General features: G+C 34.4%; 2 protein-coding genes across 2 annotated transcripts; one reads left to right on the top strand and one right to left on the bottom strand.

Moving 5' to 3' along the window:
- The first annotated feature begins 6,281 nt into the window (after positions 1–6,281).
- LOC108600241 (proteasome subunit alpha type-1) lies at positions 6,282–7,392 on the top strand. The gene is made up of 3 exons (XM_017987677.2): positions 6,282–6,388; positions 6,445–7,083; positions 7,137–7,392. Exons 1-3 carry the CDS (start codon positions 6,386–6,388, stop codon positions 7,347–7,349), a joined length of 855 nt encoding a protein of 284 aa, XP_017843166.1. The 5' UTR covers positions 6,282–6,385; the 3' UTR covers positions 7,350–7,392.
- Positions 7,393–10,368: 2,976 nt separating this feature from the next.
- Positions 10,369–16,721, bottom strand: LOC108607866 (mitochondrial chaperone BCS1). The gene is made up of 2 exons (XM_017998959.2): positions 16,647–16,721; positions 10,369–11,646 (listed from the first exon to the last, which is right to left on the bottom strand). The coding sequence occupies exon 2, from the start codon at positions 11,638–11,640 to the stop codon at positions 10,369–10,371; it is 1,272 nt and encodes a 423-aa protein (XP_017854448.1). The 5' UTR covers positions 11,641–11,646; positions 16,647–16,721.
- Between the last annotated feature and the right edge of the window lie 947 nt (positions 16,722–17,668).

Raw genomic sequence — 17,668 nt, forward strand, 5'->3', positions numbered from 1 at the left:
AGATATCATGCTAGGTTCAATTCTGCATAGGGCATCCCTATGTTGTTAGGCTAAAATTCATTATATAACTGTGATGTTATAGTACGCTTTTTTAGTACTGGTTCTTCGTTTAAAAATTAAAAAAAAAATATTCGGTGCAAGGATTGGGAAAAACCCAATCAGGTCTGGGCTAGTGTTAATTATTAATAGTTAAAAAAAGTTAAATAAATCTTTTAGTAATACAATCAGAGGCCTCTGTGTTAAAGAATAAAGATTGTTGTAATCAGGACAGAGTACTCGAAGGGGTTCATGCATAAGTGATAAAGGAACAAAATTTCGAGTGTACTTAGCAAAAACTGAGAAATTAAGTTGACTACAAGTATGAGGAGTTAATTTCCCCTTTAACTAATTTAATCATAAACATTACGCTTAACATAATCCGCCGGTTAGCTAACGATGGGACATAAATTAAAAGTAGTCGATTAGTATAGGATTGTAGATCAACTCCTGGAACCCAGTTATAGCAAAAAATACAAATTTTTGTTGGACAGATTCAATACTATTCTGGTGGTTCGAGTATTGTGGAGAGTCTCCACTGGAGACCAAACACAGATGCCATATTCTAGAATGGGACGAACAAGAGATGTATGAAGTATTTTATTTGTGTAAAAAATAGGCATAGCTTCACGTCATAACCATACATTAGAACGTTTGAATTCACAATGACTGAGAGCAGACCATTGATAAATAGGTTAAAAGGTTAAAAAGCAACAGTCCCAGGTGACTACCCTGAGGAGCTCCAGACGTCACAGACACTGGCTTGAAAACTACCTTTTGATATCTGTTAGGTAATTAGATACCCACTTCAACCATCCTCGAAGAAAGTAAATTGGTGGTGGTAGACTTATGTTTAACAAAACCGTGTTGGTAAGGTGATATAATTGAACTACACCTACTATCTGTTAGGTAATTAGATACCCACTTCAACCATCCTCGAAGAAAGTAAATTGGTGGTGGTAGACTTATGTTTAACAAAACCGTGTTGGTAAGGTGATATAATTGAACTACAGAAATGCATAAGTTGAGATGTAATAATTTTTCAAAGAGTTTAGTAGTAGTTGTTTACGTAACAGAGAACGGCAAAAGTGGCAATTTTTACGCACAAGGGTTGCACTGTAGAAAAAGAAGTGCAAGAACTGAAACTACTTTTCAAGTGTTTCAAGTGGTCAGAAGACAAGGCAAAGGAAACACTTGAAAATACTTTTCAGAAGACGTTTGACTGGACTAACCCTTTGCGTGAAATAATTTCGCTTGTTTGCAAGAGTGTTGACATATATGCATGTGATCTAATGTGAACGTGACTTTATGTGAACGTGATGTAATATGAAATTGAATATTTATTTATTACCAAGATCATTCACAGTCACTACTTTGTGTTTAGCCTTTGCAGTCTGTCAGCACTGACTGCACGCCGCCGCCGAAGGCAGGTAGAAACACTTAAAACACTTTTTTTTTAACCTTTTTCTTGTGCACTATGTTCGCGACACATAAAATATTTCATGTGCGAAATGGGCACTGTATTGCTTATATGTATCAGTAGTACTGGGTTGTACGCACAGTGTTTTTAAGAGTGAGTGCACTATTGCCGCTCTCTGTTACGTAACTATTAGAGCCATTCTTATGTAACGGAATAATGAATGATGATGAATGAGACTGAAGGCAATGAGCAAGATTTAACGGACAATGGAAAAAGTCTATGTAAAATTAAGTATATGGAACCGGCACAATATCTAAGTACGCAACAGAGAACGGCAATTGTGGGACTTTTTAAGCACAATGGTGGCACACACAAAAATCAAGTGCGAGACCATACGCGCACAATGACAACTCGGGAAAAAATACGCACACGGACTCAACAAAAAATTGCTTGTGCGGCGCACAATCAGCGCACAAAACACCCAGAGAGATCCGAGAAAAGGTCCGTTGTGTTTTTAGCCACAACGAAGCAAGCGCAAAGGAAATGTGCGCGAGGTCGATCGGCTGGCATATAAGCATAAGCGAGAAACAACACTCAGAAATATTTTGACCCTTTTTTGTGTTTTTGCTTCGGAAAGAATTGCCTGCGCACAAAATGCTGCTGAAATCATTTTTTATACCGCAAAAGTAATTGCATTGTGGTCTGATCCACCATTTCGCTTGTGTGTGGGCAGGACTACCATGGTGTACGCGTTGTGTTTTTAGTGGTGCGTGCACTCATGCCGTTCTCTGGTACGCAACCTGGTATGCCATCTGGTCCAGGAGTGAACGCAGGTTTCAGTAAATTTAGTTCACGCAATATCGATCTTCGGTAATCACAGGCTCTGGAATAAAATTATATTTTTGTACGTTATAAGGATAGAGTGTAATAGATGAGTCGCTATTAACAGAATAAGTTGTTTGAAAAAAGTCTGCAAATAGATCGGCTGATGCCTGATCATTATTTGAGGTCGTATTTTCATAGGTAACTGAATTAGGTATTAAAGAAGATTTTCGTTTGGAATTTACAAAATTATAGAACTGTTTAGGATTATAAGCAAACTGAAGCCGACAATGACATAAATAATCATTGTAATAAGTTAATCTTAGACTTGGCAGTAGAATAGCGTGAAAAATCAACACTACTACGCTTATGTTTTTTAAAGTATCGCGATTTTATATTTTTTAAGCCAGCTAACTCACGAGTAAACCATAGAGGCTTTTTAGACCTACTAGGCTGCCTTCGAGTCATTGACCAAAAAAGTTATTAAAGGCGTCATAAAAAATAAATAAAGAAATTTCTAAGTTATACTGGCAAAAATAGTGAGACCAGTCAGATTTATAAAAAGGGTTTTCTTAATTTATAAAGTCGGCTTTTCTAACACACATGGACTTAAATCTACTGTACTGTGTTCAGTTTGCTCTAGAGCCGCCAGTTCTATAAGTAGTTCCAAAATTGGGTGAAAGGCATCTCATGAGAGCTAGTAGGAACAACTAAATTATCCACTGTGGACCAAGAAACATCTGGTAAATTAAAATCTCCCAGTACACATAAATAATCCCTATCAGAAAGCATAGAGGATATTAATTGTATATTGGATAAATGTTTATTATAAATTGAAACATCTCATAAAGGTGGAATATAGGAGTAGATTATATAGAACAAAATTTGACAACAGTCACTCTACCTGCAATAAACTCAATATTAGATAAGCAACAAATTAATTCCGATAAAAGATCGCCTTCAACAGCAATTAATACGCCACCACCACGTGACAGACGGTCACATCAATAAGTGGTATATTTATTTGTGAAAATTAATGAACTAGAAATTTCTGGCTTTAACTAGATTTGAAGGCAAGAACATTATAATCAATAGAAATACTATCTATATATAGTTTAGCTAATTTAGACTTGATACCTCTAACATTTTTATATACTAAAACAAACGAAGTAATTAGTTTTTTGCATCATTAGTAAATTTGGCAGCAGATACACTTGGTCTGCTTTTAGTTTTAAGCATAAGGTCTTTTACAAGCAAGTCTTGTGGCCAGAAAGAAGTGCAACAAATAGTGCCATATAATTCTAGTGGCATGTTTAATTTAAATGAAGATATCTCTCTAGAATATTTGAATTTATATTTTTCTTTAGTTGTTAAGGGGTAAGCAATCTTTGCTTGAATGTTAGCAGTTACATCTTCAACCAAAGTATCCGGGTGAAGCTTAGAAATAAAAATTTGTTTCTTTGTAGGAACAGCTAAGAAGGGTTTAGCAGCTGGTCGGGGAGTAGTAATAGTACATTCGTTGTAATCATTGGGTAATATTAATGTTTATGAATAATTAAATAAGTTAATGTGCGTCGTCGGCAGCAACGTTTGTTTGGCGCGTCAGCAAGCGCACCCCGCTGTCTATATTGAAAATTAAAATGTGAATAATTCCTAAGTTATTTATCCCAATGTTCTGAAATGACCAGGCGTTTTTGTGATTTATATATGAATTTTTAATATTTTTTAATTGCATTAAATTGTTTTTTTTTTCTTTCGATTTGCGGGGGAAGGTGGGAGGAAATAAAAAAATAAAATATGAGTATAGGTCCTCCTACATACAAATTTGCATGAAAAGTGAACTAGGACTTTAGTAAAAACACCACGAAGGCGCTAAAATATATAATTTGTAAATATTTTAAATTGGTAACCTAGGTTATAGAGAGAAAGTGAGTAGCGCGCGCACATTCAAAAGAGCACGGCAAAACAGCAGAGCACGCACATTTAAAACAGCGCTCGCACATTCAAAACAACGCGCCAAATCAACAACGCGCGCACATTCAAAACCGAGATCAAAACCTGCAGCGATCGAGCAGAAGCTTGAGAAACAAATCGAGTGATAAAGTGCGTCAGCGAGCTGTGATCAAAATCACCCTGATTCCTTCCCAACACTGAAAATAGAGAATAGAGATTCTCTATCGGTGCTGTGTTAGATTGAGGAAATTATAAGTTAAAATGCCCGAGAATATTCGTTGGGGCCTGCACCTTCGGGTGTATTGGTCCCGTCACACAGCTGTTCACGGTTACACTCAATGGACACGGCTGAGATTTGTACCCCGGTCAAAGATTTCTTTACAAGTTTGTTGTAATCGGCAAAGAATAATTATTTGTGCAGTGAATAATTATTTGTGCAAACGTTAAGAGATAAAGGAACAAAGAAATTAAATTGGACCTGAGAAATTAAATTGACTCAACAAATATGACGAGTCAATTTTCACCTTTACTAATTTAATCATAAACATGATATATATTAAAAAAAATTTTCAATACTAATCTGGTGGCTCGAGTACAAACACAAGCCATATTCCAGATGATAGATACAATTATATACATTCATAATTACTTTAGTATTAGTATTCGATTCGCTTTTCATTATATCGAACCCTATTTGCGACGATACCGTATGTGACATTTTTCGAAATTTTGATTTTAATGCAAATGTGTTCATAAACACCATACACATCAGAGAACGGCAAGGGTACACCCACCCAAAAAAATAACATGTTACTAACATGTTGACATCTGTACACACAACTGAAATCGCGGCTGACAGCCTACAATTTTGCGAGGGATGTCAAACAAACATCCGTCGAAAGTACGAAAAAAAAGGGTCATTCAATTTTTTGTGCGCTTTTTATGCGCTTCAATTTCGCTACCTGCTATCGCGTCGGCGCCGCTGCCAGTGCATGATAGAGCGAGAAAGCAATCGATATTTTTTAACGCTTATGCTTATATGTCTGCCGATCGTATTTTGTGCGCGCGCACATTTTCCTTTGCCTTTATTCTGTGGGTGTCTGAAGACATCCCTTCTATTTCTTTGCATACGCGTATTCGCGTTTGCTCATGCTTGTGGATGTGTATATGTTGCTCATAGCCTCGAGTTGTGTTCGCGCGTACATACCCACACCCATGACTTGCGGATGACACCATGTTGCTAAAAAAGTGCCACCCCTGCCGTTCTCTGATACACATATGCACTCAATATATTAGATTTTTATTGTATGTACATATATATTTACGGAGATATTACCTTGTCAGCTATAATGTAATGATGAGTTTTCGGCAAGTTTAATATATCATATATAAGCGACAAAACTACAAATAATATGCGTTTTCGGTAACTTACAAATCGTTATTATATTAACGATTTAGGAAAAATGTATTGCAACCCAATTTCATCATGCATTAACATCAAAAAAAGTCGAAGGCACTTCAAACATAAGCAACGAAAATTATATTACTTTAATTCCTTCATATCAGTCTGTAATAATTTAAATGATATATGTCTGTTATAAGCACAAAAATATAGAAGCTTCTCAAACTTTCTTCATTTGATCGTAAATTATATAACCGAGGGAATTGTGAAATCATATACATAAAAGTGAAGCTTGCGAAATATAAAAAATTACGAACAAACTAGTATTATTTAATAAGGTGCAACTTATAGTCTTTGTAACAATACTAGGAATTTTGCTATTTGGCTGTTCAACATCTAGCAACACTGGTGCTGCCAGAATCTCCTAAGCAAAAATTGGTAGATTTGAAAAAAGAGGTGTGAAAAGTTGCTTAAAATGATGTAAAAATTGGCAAATTTTTGTTTATTTTTGCTTAAATCGTCAAAAATGAGAAACCTGAGTAAAGTACAAGCACCGATGTCTTTCTGAAAAATTTAAAAAAGGTAAAACAAGGGGAAAATCGCATAATACCGAAAAAGACAACTCGATAGTGGGAAATCATCGATAAATTTTTAATTCAAGCTGTCATCACTATGGCTATTAGCTATGGTTTTTGTATTGTCATTATCATTGTCTGGTAGCCTGCTGTTCGGAAGGACGTGATTTGATAAATATGGTATTTATAAGTTAAAAAATATAATAACAAGTGTATATTAAGAATAATAATTGCAGTTTCGAAATCAATATGATAGTGATGTAACAGTATGGAGTCCGCAAGGACGCCTTCATCAAGTTGAATATGCTATGGCTGCAGTTAAGCTAGGGACAGCAACTGTTGGTCTTAAAAATCGTGACTATGCAGTTCTTGTTGCTCTTTGCAAGCCGCCGTCTGAGCTATCTGCTTCTCAGCGTAAAATAATTCCTATTGATGACCATCTGGGTATTTCAATTGCTGGTATTACTGCAGACGCTCGTGTGCTAAGCAAATATTTACGAGCTGAGTGTTTGAGTTACAAGCACTCTTATGGTTCCACATATCCAGTTTCCCGACTTATTACTAATTTGGGAAATAAGATGCAAACAACAACTCAGAGATATGATCGTCGGCCCTATGGTGTTGGATTACTTCTTGCTGGATATGATGAAAAGGGGCCGCACATTTACAAAGTTGAGCCTTCAGCGAACTTTTTTAATTGCAAGGCCATGACTATTGGATCACGCTCACAGAGCTCGCGTACATATTTGGAGCGTCATTTGCCTACATTTTCTACTAGCTCCAAGGATGATATAATATGCCACGGCATCCAAGCAATTCGAAGCTCATTACCAAATGATGAACTTTCAAGTAAAGACGAGTTGGGATCACAATTGGTATGGCAATACGTCATTTGTTTTGTGCACATATTTCATGCTCTCCCATTTAGAACATAACTGTTGCAATCGTTGGAAAAGATCAGCCCTTCAAGATACTTTCTGATGAAGAAAATGTGTATTATTTGAATATGGCCACTAAGCAGGGTGCATCCAATTTAACTTCGAAATCTTCTGAAGATGATGACCGCCCGAACGCTGATGACTTGGGCTCTTCAGGTCCCAAAGATCCTCTGGTCGCAGTCGCAACAATGGAACGTCCTTAAATAAACTAATAATAATAAAGGTCTTTAAAACATGTTTACATCAGTTTGAATTTCTTTAACTTTTAAAATTTTTATAAGAAATAAAATCTGTTCTTTTGTGAACAGATCTCCGTAACCATGGAATCATACATTTTTATTTAATGTTTCTTTTCATTTCACCGAATGCTGCTAATGCCTTCAATTTTCTTCTAAGTTTGAAAGCGACTTTTCGGAATCAATAAAATAGTCGAATAGACTAACATTAATTAAAATTTAAACTTACAACAATTCGTAGATGATTGAACTTTCACTATTTTAATCATATTATATTTTTTTATTATTGAATGTCTTTTTTATGTCTGTCTAATGCGTTTCTTGGAGGTACTATCAGGATAATCAGCAGTAGTGCCTAAGATAGAAATGGAAGCTGCAGTGTTTGGTTTGGTTTCGCGAGTAGTCGGCAGGTGGCTTAAAATATGGGGCCATTTGCTCTCAGATCAATCCGGTATAAGCGAAATCCGACAGTCGCAAAGTCGATGATAGAGGTCTTCGTAATACGAATTTGGATCGATTTTCTAATAGCCCTATGAAGTCGTAGAGCTATGAGAAAATCGATCCAAATACCGACTTATTCGAAATATGTTACTTTTTTATTTTTTACTTTGATAATATCTTTTTAACCGAACAACCCAGATCAAATATCAGACTATTTATATAATCTCCACATTAATACGCTTCATTTCATATATAATATTTATGTAAGTATAAATACATTCATACATATATGTATTTACATAAATCATAAGAACTGAATTTTCTTAAGGTAAAACGGCAATGAGCAATCAAAAATGTGTAGATCTACATATATACAAACATGTGTAGATGCATTTATACGTTCATATTATATATCAAATGAAAAGTATTAATGTGTAGATTAAATATATTGTCCGATATTTGATAAGGGTCTTTTGGTTAAAAGGATATTTTAGTTTAATTTTTATGATACAAACTTGCACGTAATTGTTATTTTCAATTTTTATTTTAAAAATTGAAAATAAAAGTTAAAGTTTAATTTTTATCATAAAAATTGAAAAATAACAATTATCTTCAATTTGTATTAATTAAATCTATTTTAATAATTAAAAATAATTTTCATAATAAAATAATAAAGAATAAAAAAATAAGTGTTATTTTTTAATTTTTTTTTATAAAAAATTATAATTGTTACGGTCTCTGGTCAAAACTCATTGTTAACATCAATACGTTAACTACTATATCAAGTCCAAGCATCAGAATAATCGCCCCTTCATCTAGTCGAAGTAGAAAAATGGCTATCTGGCGAATAAAAGTACACAAATGGCGTAGGCTCATCGAAGCACACAATTAAAAGTAAAAGTTCTCCATTAGGTTATCAATGCTAGGTCTCTTAGTCTTAACTGAATACTCTACAATTCCGTAAGTAAGCCAATCTCCACCTTCGGCTCCCAATTATGGGCAAAGCTTTTGATCCAAACGAATACATTAGCATCACGAGCGAGTAAGAGAATAAAGAGGCGTGGCAGACAAACTGAGTCGATATAGCCATGTCCATCTGACCGTTCGTCTGTATGAGTGCGTGTTTCTCAGCAACTATGCGATCAAGAGCAACCAAACTTGGTATGTAGGTGCTCCTATTCCCTTATATTTTTATCACCCAAGCAATAATTGTCCATCAGCAAACCCACGCAATAAGCTTTGGCTGGCATCAGCCACAATTTTGGTTGTGTGTGCAGACCAGAGAATCGCAAGAGTGCACACACCCCTAAAAACACAACGCGTACACCATGATAGTACTGCCACACACAAGGGAAATTGTGGATCAGAACACAATGCAATTACTTGTGCGTATAAAAAATGATTTCATTAATTTTGTTTGCGCAGGCAATTCTTTCCCGAAGCAAAACACAAGAAAGAAAGTGTCAAAATATTTCTGCGTGCTTCTTGTTTTCGCTACCTGCTGTCCGCGTCGCCGGTCGCTGCCAATGCAGGACAGAGCGAGATAGCAAGCGATATTGTTTTTCGCTTAGCTTATATGCCAGCCGATCGACCTCGCGCACATTTCCTTTGCGCTTGCTTCGTTGTGGCTAAAAACACAACGGACCTTTTCTCGGATCTCTCTGGGTGTTGATTGTGCGCCGCACAAGCAATTTTTTGTTGTGTCCGTGTGCGTATTTTCCCGAGTTGTCATTGTGCGCGTATGGTCTCGCACTTGTTTTTTGTATGCTGTGCTTAAAAAGTGTCACAATTGCCGTTCTTTGGTGCGGACGCCAACATGTCCATTTTAAGGTTGGGTGCGCTCCTGCAGATCTCTGGAATATACACATGGGCTTGCTCGATACTATACATTATGTATGAAATACATGCTAATATTTATACATACTCATTTCCTAAAAATCCTAATTTATTTATTATTATTTTTTTTTAATTATTTATTTTTAATTTTTTAACTAAAATGTAAGTTTTTAAAGCGTAAAAAATTGGTTAAGGACGTAGCTTGTGCAGCGACCGAAGAAGGGATAATCTCTCTAGTTTTAAAATACAAAAGAAACTTAAAATATATAAAATAAAATAAAAAACAAATCAAAAACCTATTGTTTTGCACCTATTGCAAAGCTTAAAACAAGAAAAGTTGAGCGCAGTCAACTTTTGGGCTTGGGCACTGCAAGAAAAACAAGCATGTACTGATAAACATGACAACTCTCGCACCTCTTAGTTGTAGCACTAAGCATACAATTGTAGAATGTTGCATACATTTCCACGATTTCATGATAACGTTTTCCATTTTTTATAAAAAAAAATTGCTAAACAAACTTTATAACTGGGAAAGTGACAAACTTTATTGAAAATTAAAAAAATATATTCCACTTGAAATTCTGTCTTTTCACAGAAATTTCAGCGTTGAAATGCTTTGAACAATTGTGATACATTTTTTGTGCATTAATTAATAATTAATATAATATATACAATAATAATTAATATTTATTTAAAATAACAATCAATTTTAATTTGTCTCCCAAATACTATTACAATTGCTTATAACCAATTCAGATGAAGACGATTTGTGTTTCATAAAATAGCCTTGTATTTGAGCTGGACTAACGGATTGACCAGAAGTGCAAATTTTGTTAGAAAACTCCCGAGCTTGTGTGTTTTTATTTTCGCCAAAAAATTTTTTGAACATTTCTTCTAACTGGTATTGTGTACAATACCCAATATATTCTTTTACATCAATTCGCCCAGGTCTTATAAGAGCTGGGTCTAAGCGATCTATATAGTTAGTTGTCATGAAAACAATTCGAGCTTCAGTTGAAGCTACACCATCTAAGCAGTTTAACAGACCGCTAAAGGTTATTCTATTCAATCCATCATATGCTGATTTTTGCTGGAGTGTCGATTCGCGGGAAACAAAAGCAGCATCGATATCTTCAAGTAAAATAATGGATTGTTCTGGTGCCACATTTAAGAGGTGGTTTAGCCGGTCGTCAGTAAGACCTCTCTCTGACAAATTTAATAAGCATATTCCATATTCCAGTTCTCCAGCAAGAGCGGTTATAAAACTCGACTTTCCGCACCCTGGAGGTCCATATAATAAATAACCACGTCTATAAGGAATTCCCCTATGTGTATACCACAATGAATTTCCGATGAAATCATTACAGTCAGAAATAATTCTTTCGGATATTCCACGATCTAATAAAACTGAAGATGTTGGTCGTCGTCTCCGAGGATGTCCAAAGATACGCCACTCTGATCCCATTGCAGTATACATTAAAGTTTTTCCTTCCGTTTCTTGCAATGCTAATTGTCGGGCCTCTTCAAGAATATCACAATAAATTTGTTTGTTATTTCCAAATGCAGTTAATGTCACCGATTCCCAAGGAACGCCCATATGAAGGTCTAAAGTTTGCTGTTCTCGGGTTCGTTCTACTTGTATCCAGTTGCTTTTATACTGAAATAGGTGTTTTCCAATACTTGGTATGAAATCGTAGCTTGTCTTAACCTGTCCATTATCATTTTGAAAAAACGATGTTTCCACACTTAAGTGTTGCGTTTTCTTAGCTCCCCGCACTGTTATCCATTTTAATAGCCACTGATATGATTTATCTCTACAGGGCACTTCTAGGGTTATCATTAAATGTCGACGAAATAAAATCAGGGCTCCTTGGAGCCCTTTCCTTAATATAGCAGCACTAGCTCCAATTCCAAATAAACCGAAGCCTGCACCAAAATATGGATTTGTCGATAAGCTCGATACTAGTTCTGTCAATGTCATAATATTCTAAAAATTGAAAAAGAAGTTTTTAAAAATATTCAGATGAGAAATTCGGTCTGAAGTTTAATTTAACAACCAGAAATAAGTTGGGCTATGCCGCAATCTTACCAAATATACGAGTTTCTCTTTGCTGCCAGACGGTTGTCGAATCAAATTGTACACACTAAGCGTCAGGTCAACATTAGGGAAAGTTTAATTGGGCGTAAAGTATAGTTTTAGATTTTAATTATTGTTTGAATAGATAGCAAACTCGTGTTTGCCCAAGAATGTTAAACACTCAATAAATATATATTAACATACCCTCAAACTAATTTAATGTTTCTTATTTAAGATATATACATATATCTATATATAAAAGCATTTTTAAGAAATAGATAGATAGAATAGACCTAGTGTAATTATTTACGGATATAAGCACAATGGTAGTACCATAAAAAAGGAAGCGCGAGACCATACGCGCACAGAGAAAATACGGGAAAATACATGCACACCAGAGAACGGCATGAGTGGCACTTGTTAGGCACAAGGGTGGCACAGTAAAAAAAGAAGTGCAAGACTTGACGCGGACACAAAAAAATTTTATGTCCCAATGTACGCACTTGCACTTGAACCATTCGAAAAAACTTTGAAAGTGTTTCAAGTGCGCAGAAGACAAGGCAAAGAAAAATACGTTCGACTGGACTAAGCTGTATCTAACATTGACACTTGGAACTTCAACTATACACATACTATGCCCTTCCATATGGAACACACACACATATGCCCTGCCGTAAGCAGCGTTTGGGCATCACTGATTTACGGATTTAACAATTATTATTGAATTTTGTTAGTAGCGTTTTTCCAGTTCAAATATTTTCAAATATAAACATGCCAGACGCATTAAAAATGGTTCATAGTTTTTTGTGCTAAGTAATTTTTATTGAGAGAAAATTGAGTTTTCAAAAGTTTGCTCCTGTGAAGCAACTCAGATGTTGTTCATTTTTGGCTGTACACCTATCATCCGTCAGGACAAACCCTTTTTTTAAATAGATAGATTGATTAGTAAAGTATGTGAGCACTTTTATGATATAAAAAAGTTGTTCCTTTATATATTTTAAATTGAATTACACATTAAATTTAAATTAAATAATTAATCTCTACATACGGTCTACATAGTTAACTCAATATTTTTAGAAATGTTCCTCTACTTATATTCACTTATATTCGTGCCACAGAAATCTCGATAGAATTTGTAATATAGAGATTTATTTTTTCGGTGTATTTAGTGTAAGTAAACGTGCAACACTTTAATGGCAATGAAGAGTTGCTTCCATTCATATAAAGTAATCTTCTTAAATATATTTCTTATTTTGGAAATGTTTTCAAAGATCATTCTGGATTATTTTTATATCTTATGGAGCGCAAAATAATAAAATTTTGGGACGTTTAAAATTGAATGCCAACAATTTAAATATTGGGCCCGCCAAAAACAATTAAGTGGCACGAATACCCTGTTACAGCATCAGCTATTTCAATTTGTGTTATTTTGATTGTGAATAGCAAATGACAACTATTTTTATATATACAAAAAAAATCAAAATATAGTTTACTCCATATTGGTAGATAAAAAGCTCTGGCTTTCTTGAGCAGCTGCCAAAAAATTAAATCAAGTAAATTATAATTAAAGCACATATGACTTACTGTGCCTGTTGACAAACAGATACTTTCAAACTTAAAAAAATCACATTCAAAGTTTCCACCAAATTCACGTTAGGCACAACATTTTTTGAAAGTGTGTTTGAGGCAACTGAATTTTCTTGTTTAAATCACATAAGCAATGTGCACATAGCCAAGATAAGAGAGCGAATCAAACACAATGATATGAAATCTAGGTGGCATCCGTCTGAATCAATATGATTTTGAACTCTTTACAGTGAATGGAAAAGTGTAGTAGATTTAAGATTTTGCCTGATTGAAAATCATGAATTAAAATATTTATAACATTTAAATATATTTATACAGGCATATTAGAAATTTAATGATCTTTCTAAAGCAATACTACATTTTAAATAAACCTTGATTTCAAGATTTATATGGCTGAATATTGACGACAAGTGTCAAAGTAAGTGATGGGGATGCTCAAAACTTATCGAACAGGGCTCTGGCTTGAAAATTTCTCACAATATGTATGTATGTATATACATACATTAGGGCGGTCGATTTATTTTTCCACTAACTCCGGAATCAACAAAGAACATCTCACTAAGAAACTGTGTGTCTTCGCCGCAGCCATTAAGGATACACATTTACATGAAATTAAGAACATATGTATATGTACTTTTTCATAGTCTGACTTTTTTATATGTATGGAAAGCAAATTTTGTTTTACTTGATATTCAAATGTACCATGTGTTAAGGAGGTGACTTTAGAAGGTCGAAATGAAAATCCTTTAAAATTAATATATAAAGTACAAAAAGATAAAAAACTAAAAACTAGTTTGTTGAATATTACTAAATGCTGATTTGTCCTTGAAATTTTTTTTTTTTAATATTTGGGGTGGGGGTCGGAGTTGCAGTGGTACTAGAATAGCCTTGAAGATCTACAGACTCATTAATGTCAGAAAAACGGATATGGCTAATAACTTATTTCTTAACCACTTTTTTGTTCATGCTAAAAAAATAATATTATTAAATAAAATAATAAATATAATAATAACATACGTACATACATATCAGAGAACGGCATAAGTGCATCTACCCTAAAACTTCCCATGTTACTTCCATGGTACTACCCACACAAACAGCCGAAATCGAGGTTGGTGCCGCACGACAATTTTTTATGTGTACCAAATTAACTCCCGAAGAAATACACAAACAAATCTTTGCGTGCTTCTGTTTTGCTACCTGCCATCGCGTCGGCGCGATTTGGTTCAACTTTTGTTTCAGTTGTAGATAATGAACAGAAGGTCAGAATGTAATACAGATTTTGGAAAACTCTCCAGGGTAATGGTGAAAAGCAGATAATTAAAATATCAAATTAAATTAAATTAAAAAAAAAACAGTACTGTATCGACATACATATATGTCAAAGTAAAAACGGAGTACCACAATTTTATTCGTTTCAATCAGTCGACGTTACGATCAGACGCATGGATTTATTAATTTTTTCCAGCGTAAAAGTTAATTTGTACGAAGAATGCCTGCTATTAGACGACCAAGCATTGGACGACGTACACGTAGATCTATATGTAGTCGAAATGTCCATGAAAATCAAACACAACAGGAACGTTCCGAAAGTAACAAATCGAGATGAGTCCATATAGCACCGATTCGCGCTACAAAAAGAGTTCAAAATATAAGAACAGACTTTAATTGCGCTGCATTTCTATACAATTTCTCATATAGCACCGATTCGCGCTACAAAAAGAGTTCAAAATATAAGAACAGACTTTAATTGCGCTGCATTTCTATACAATTTCTCAAAGTCCTACAAAGACCATAGCTTCGTTGTTATCGGTTCATTGTCTGTCGTATGACAGCACTGCAATGTACTATACTTTCGATTGGAACCCCACGGCTTATGCTGCGCAGGTGGCAAGGTAAAATTGCCGGTTTTGATATGGAAATACAAGTAAATCAAACCATTTCTTGTTGCACACACAAAAATATAACAGATGTTTTCAAATGGAGCCGAGGCTCTTCAACAACCAGGCTATAAGCCGAGTTATAAGGTAAGAGGGTTACTCTTTTATCAACAACTATAATTTTTCACGAATTGCATAACAATATTCAGATTCAAGGGCAAATTCACGATCGAGCGGGCGCCTTGTTACCACCACCAAACAAAGATCATAAATTTCTTTAGATCTATTTCGTTGGTGATTCGGCAGTTGAACTAAACAGCGTTATGCAATTTTCACTGCAACTAACCGTAAAATAATAGAATAATTGCATAATCTTCTGCATGAGCGTAATGAATTGGTCAGATTGTTCAAAACAGCATTGGATACAATGCATTCTGACGACCACAAAATCATTATCAGAGCAGAAATAAGACCAGCTGGAAGCCATTCAAGACAATTTAATGCGCCCACTATCAATGAAGTCGCAGTGGTGATTGGTGGCGAGAATGTGGAATCCCGCGATATTGTTTCAAGCGTCGGGATGATAGACAATTGCAGCGCGTTTATGAGACTCATCGGTCATATGATGCACTTCAATATCCGTTGATGTTCTGTCGTGGCGAAGATGGCTATCACCTCAACATAAAGATGTTTAATCCAACGACAGGTTTGTTTAATCACTTCTTTTTCATTCTGCACGTAAATTCAAATTCATATTACAGGAGAAGAAACGAATAAGAAAGTCAGCTCAATAAATTTTTATGCAAATCGACTTATGATTCGACTAGATGTTGGTAATCATTTGTTGAGATAACGCGGTTTTTTTTTAGCAGTACTGTGTTACTAAAGTAAGTGTCTCAATTGTCATTTTTTCAATCAGTTCAAAGTACGAGCTGCCAGCGATCGGCCAGCTGTATGTTGCATGTTCGAGTGCTGGTGAGCCCTCTTCATTGTTTATTTTTGCGCCGAAAAACAAATCTAAAAACATACTATATTATATCGTTACCTACTAAATAAAATATAATTTGAAATTTTAATTATCAGTGTTTGACTATTACTCTGGGGTTATATAAAGACGTTGAATTAGGGCGAGCCGTTTCCGCTAGTATCTGAATATTTCTGCAATCATTAAAGTGACATATGTATGTACATGCACACATATACATACATATAGTGAAAAACTTATAGCATTTTCTTAGCATAATAGGGAACAGGATATATTTATGTTGCGCATACATATGTATGTATATAACAATAACACAAAATGCAAACCTGTGAGCACAATTGATATATTCGTATATAAGAATAAGTGCATACATACATGCAAATATATGTATTTCTTTAATAAGAAATGTTTCAAGAACAAAATCCTTTTACAAATGAACCAAACATAATTCAATTTACCTTTTAGAATTACTTCCGACAGAATACTGAAATATATACTATATGAAAATCGAATAAAAATGCTAAATATCGATAATAATCAATAGATTTTGACCAATTATCGATTCAATAAAATTGGCTAATCAACCCAGCTAGCGCTCCAAATTAAATAACATATAAGAGCCGTTCTCAGGAGTGATTTTGGGGTATGCAGAAAAATCATGGGATTTGCAATTCAAACGAGTACGACATCTTAAGTGAGACGTTCTTAGTATTCATTATTATTAGAGGTGCAGAAACATCGATGTATGGAGACAGTGAAATTTGCGCCAAAACTCATTTGATGAGCAAAAAAAAAAAAAAAGACCTGTGAAAGTCCAGCTTACAACACATTTCATGAGTAAAAACAAGTTTGGCGGCTATAAATTTGTAATTATTAACTTTATCTAAAAATAAAGTTATCTTAAAAAAGTTTTAATTTTCATAAAATTAGTTCATAGAAATGTATAAAAAAAATTAATATCTATATATTTTAATTAAAAAAATTCGTGTTTAAGTTTGTACTTTTTTCCTAACTATATCATTAAAAATCTAACACCTATAAAACACTCAAGCCTTTTTAACTATTAATTTTCTTTCCACAAAACATGTGAAAAAAAAACATTTTAGGAGGCAAATTCAATAGATAGAAAACTTAATTGTGCTTATCCTGAGTGTGTACTGTGTGGATATTAAAAACATTAAGTTAGTCGCAATGGATTTCTTTTCAGATGATGAGCTGTTTTAGTAAAGTAAATTTTTATACAATTTGACATTTTTGTAAAAAATTGCAAAATTGCAGATCCCACAAAGTATATATTCTTGATCAGCAAGACAAGCTGAGTCTATATAGCTATGTCCGTCTGAATGGTTGAGCGACTGTTTCTCAGCAACTATAAGAGCTTGACCAACCAAATTTGGTATATAGGTGCTCCTACATCCTAGCCCGACCTCTTTTTTTTATTTAGCTCAAATTATAAGATTTAACTTTAAAGTATGACAAA

Source organism: Drosophila busckii, unplaced genomic scaffold, assembly GCF_011750605.1.
Source record: "Drosophila busckii strain San Diego stock center, stock number 13000-0081.31 unplaced genomic scaffold, ASM1175060v1 chrUn_01, whole genome shotgun sequence".
In the NCBI taxonomy this organism is placed as follows: domain Eukaryota; kingdom Metazoa; phylum Arthropoda; class Insecta; order Diptera; family Drosophilidae; genus Drosophila; species Drosophila busckii.

Coding starts and splice junctions, on each gene's coding strand:
- LOC108600241 (XM_017987677.2), top strand. Junction 7,084..7,136: donor ACGAGTTGGGATCACAATTG/GTATGGCAATAC, acceptor TCTCCCATTTAG/AACATAACTGTTGCAATCGT.
- LOC108607866 (XM_017998959.2), bottom strand. CDS start 11,640: ATGACATTGACAGAACTAGTATCGAGCTTATCGACAAATCCATATTTT.